This window comes from Microtus ochrogaster, linkage group LG2, assembly GCF_000317375.1.
Source record: "Microtus ochrogaster isolate Prairie Vole_2 linkage group LG2, MicOch1.0, whole genome shotgun sequence".
Taxonomy (NCBI): domain Eukaryota; kingdom Metazoa; phylum Chordata; class Mammalia; order Rodentia; family Cricetidae; genus Microtus; species Microtus ochrogaster.
Window position 1 is genome coordinate 50648254 of NC_022028.1, and position 3977 is coordinate 50652230.

At 44.8% G+C, this 3977-nt stretch overlaps 1 protein-coding gene across 1 annotated transcript in view; it reads right to left on the reverse strand.

The window, feature by feature from the left end:
• LOC101991022 (cap-specific mRNA (nucleoside-2'-O-)-methyltransferase 1) overlaps positions 1–3977 on the reverse strand; it is an 89819-nt gene that overhangs the window by 9713 nt on the left and 76129 nt on the right. The window contains 3 exon segments of the mRNA XM_013351184.2: positions 224–292; positions 902–959; positions 1445–1501. Of these exon segments, the coding sequence (XP_013206638.1) occupies positions 224–292; positions 902–959; positions 1445–1501 (184 nt within the window).

A 3977-nucleotide genomic window follows, 5' to 3' on the forward strand; every position in this document is an offset into this window, starting at 1 on the left:
AAAAAAAAAAAAAACAACAACAAAGACAAGACTGTACTGGCCAGAAGTGTTCTTGGGAAACCCTATATAATATAACAAGGTTCTAAGTGGAGACCTTAGTCCATTCCTTTAGTTCCCAGGTTGATACCCTCTCAATCTTTAATTGAAAGCCAGGGCTGCCTGAGTGACACCTTCTGCCCCTAGAAAAAGGCCCCTAATATGATGCCACAGAAGCCAGATTTACCTTGATTAGCTCAAAAAACTTGAATTTTGGGTCTGAAGAAGAAGGAGCAACTCGAGCCCGGTCTGGGATCTGAAAAGAGACAGATCAAAGGGCTTATAAAATTGTTTTATGTGTGTGGGTGTGTTGCCTGTATGTCTGTCTACCACATGTGTGCCTGCAGAGACCAAAAGATGGCATCAGATCTCCTGGAACTGGAGTTAAAGGCAGTTGTGCGCTACCATGTGGGTATTGCAAATCTAACTTGGGTCCTCTGGGAGAGCAGCTAGTGCTCTTATCTCTGAGCCATCTCTAGCCCTGGCTTTGGTTTCTAAGTACCCTGTTGACACGCTGTATGAGGAGATGGGTTTGGGCTGAGGAAGAGTAAATGGCATACAAGCAAAAAGGCCTGGCAAGGGAGCTGGAAGTACAAAGTTCATTCCCTATCTAGACCCTGTATCAACACAACCCAAAGTCCTTTTCTCTACATCTGTTAGATATAGATGGGGCCATCAGGGCAAAATACAGGCTGCCCCAAACCTCTGTGTTCTTTTGACCCAGCAGCAGGCCAAGCTGTCAGAGGGTCAAGAAGGTAACTTTTAATATGCCAAGAAGCTGGGCCCCCTTTCAGGTGGGGGGTTAAGGTGACAATCCTGTTCTCGTCTACAGCTTCCTGGCCTGGGGTGACAATGGGCTGCTTACCTCCCACAGTCGGAGGCATTCTTTCCGGATCTCTGCCTGCCTAGGCTCACTCAGCGTGCTAGGGAAACAAAACCAGAACAAGATTAAGACTCTAAGGAGCCCTCTATGACCTTCTCAGCTGCTTAGAGTACACTGCAGCAGTCAACATCTAAGTGCACAGATGGGCTGGCTGTCCAAGGACAGCTCAGAATTTATGGACTGAAATCACTTCCCCTCCCACCACCTGGTGCTGTCATTCCCTATACACCCCTCCCTCCACCACCAAGCACTGTGATTTCTCGTCTGCTCTCAAAGACATCACTATGCTGATGAACCACAAGCAAAAAGGCCTGGCAAGGGAGCTAGAAGTACAAAGTTCATTCCCTATCTAGACCCTGTATCAACACAACCCAAAGTCCTTTTCTCTACATCTGTTAGATATAGATGGGGCCACAAGGCAAAATGAACCCGAAGAGTAGCTTTAACACTGCTAAAGAGATAGGGTTGGTGGGAAAAACAAAGCGAGGGCCACTCTGAGGCTGGTGAGAGATGGGTGGCACTCACGTGTCTTGTACAAAGGCATGGATTTTGGCCAGAGCTTTGATCTGCAGGCTGCAGTGGCTAAGAGAAAACAGATAAACAGGATCAGCATAGAAGTGGTCAGAGCAGCAGCCATCTGTATGTGAGGAAGGTACTGGTGAGTTACATGGGGCCCAAAGACAGCAGAGCAGAGCTGAGCCCTCATCACAAGTGCGCTGAAAGGTTTTCGTCACAGCCGTAAAGAATTCAAACACAGTGGTGAACTGACTCTAAGCAACAGCAGAGCTCATACCCAGTTCAACTGCAGACAGCACTGACAAACCTGCTACCCTAACAACTGTCTGTCCCTTAGCCTTGTACACACAGTGTCTGGCACTTAATAAAAAAACTAGCCAGGTGGTAGTGGCGCACGCCTTTAATCCCAGCACACAGAAGACAGAAGCAGGCGGATCTCTGTGAGTTTGAGGCCAATCTGGTCTACAAGAGCTAGTTCCAGGATAGGCTTCAAAGCTACAGAGAAACCCTGTCTCAAAAAAAACAAACACACACACACACACACACACACACACACAAAAAAAAACACTATTGGGGCTGGAGAGACGACTCAAAGGTTAAGAGCACTCACTCACTGGCTGTACTTCCACAGGAAACAAAAACTTTCAAAGGGGCTGGAGAGACGACTCAGCGGAGTTCAGATCCCCAGTACCTGAATAAACGCTGGGCAAGTGCTGGCAGCTCACCTGTAATCCCAGCAATGGGGAAGTAGAGACAGGATCCTTGGCGCAAACTGGCGAGCTAGACTAGGTGAGTTGGTGAGCTCTAGGTTCAAGTAAGAGACCCTACCTCAGTATGTAAGGTAGAGCACAACTGAGGAAGACACCTGACATCAGCCTCTGGCCTCTTGAAAACCACCAGAGGAAAAGGCACATAATAATGACAAAGCTAATAGAGGGAGCTGGAGGTAGCCCAGTGGTTAGAGGCACCCACATCAAATGGCTCACAACCACCTGGAACTTCAGCCTTAGGAGATCCAATGCCTCTGGCCTCTACAGGCAACATCAGTCACATACACAGACACAAAGTTAGAAAATATTTTATAATAGCTTCCTATCAGAGGAAAGGGAATACCTTTAAAGTAGTAAAAGAAAAAAAAATTCATTCCCAATTAAAATGTTCTCAAAATAAAAAAAGACAAGCTTTTTTTTTTTTCCTGGATGTTTATGTTATAGGTTGTTCTATTGAAATAAAGCCTCACTATGTAGCTCAGCCTGTCCTGGAAATCAGTGATCCCTTGCCTCTGCCAAATGAATGGTGGGATTAAAGGTAGGTACCACCATGCCCAACTAAGAAATGCATTTTTATTTATTTTTTAAAATGCTTTATTATGTGTACAGTGTTCTGCATGCATGTACACCTGCTGGCCAGAAGAGGGCATCAGATCTCGTTAAGATGGTTGTGAACCACCATGTGGTTGCTGGGAATTGAACTCAGAACCTTTGGAAGAGTCAGCCATCTCTCCATGCCAGAAATGCATTTTTAAATAGACAAAAACTGAAGGGATTGTCTCAGGTATACAAAATGACTGAAGTGGAATGACTGCAGACAGGAACCTGTAAGGCTCTCCAGGAAGGATGCAGAAGTATGTCAGGAAACATAAGAACACTGATCCTAATACTCAGAGGATCACTGAGGCAGGAGGATAGCAAGTTCCAACCAGCCAAAGCTACACAGAACATGCAAACTAAGACTTTCTGGAAAGAAAACAAATCATTCACCAGAAAAAGAAAAGGCCTAAATGGATTTCATTTTCAGTATTTTAAAATTTGAGGTGTCAAACATTAAAAGGAAATAAAATTACCTCACTTCACAGATGACATGTCACTAGAACAATACAGAAAGCCTAGAAGTAAATGCTCATTTACTACTACTAATTAGCATTGCTAATGAAATAGCAGAAGATTTTGGAAAGTGTGCCCAGACCATTTCATAGAGAAAGGAGTCTGGAAAATCTGGAAAAAATGAAGTGAGACTGTCAATGCCATATCCAAAAATAAAATAAAATGCCTCAACACAGAGGCTAAACTTGCAGATCTTACAAATGAACAGGGAGAAGCCCCACAACAGAGTGTAATAACAGAAGAAATGAGGAAGTCAGTGTGGAGGCCAAGAACTGCAGGCCCAGTTCCACCTTGCATATCCTAACTCAGGATGTGATGCTTGGTTCTCTTGAAATTAAGATAGGCCATGCCATCCTGACAAGTGGTCAGGACATGTAAATGTGCTTCTGCTCCTTCTTTTGTAACTATGAGGCCACCTGGGGAAGGGTGGTCTTCAGCATACCTGATCTAGAGCACTTTAGCTACCTAGACAACAGAATGCTAATGATTTGATGTCTCAGAGTGATAAAACAATTGACTACGTGAGTTTCCTTTGTATCATTTTTTTGTTACCTCCCCCCCCCCCATTTATGTTGGGTATAAAAGCTGTGGAAAAAATAAGTGTGGGGCTGGAGAGATGGCTCAGAGGTTAAGAGCATTGCCTGCTCTTCCAGAGGTCC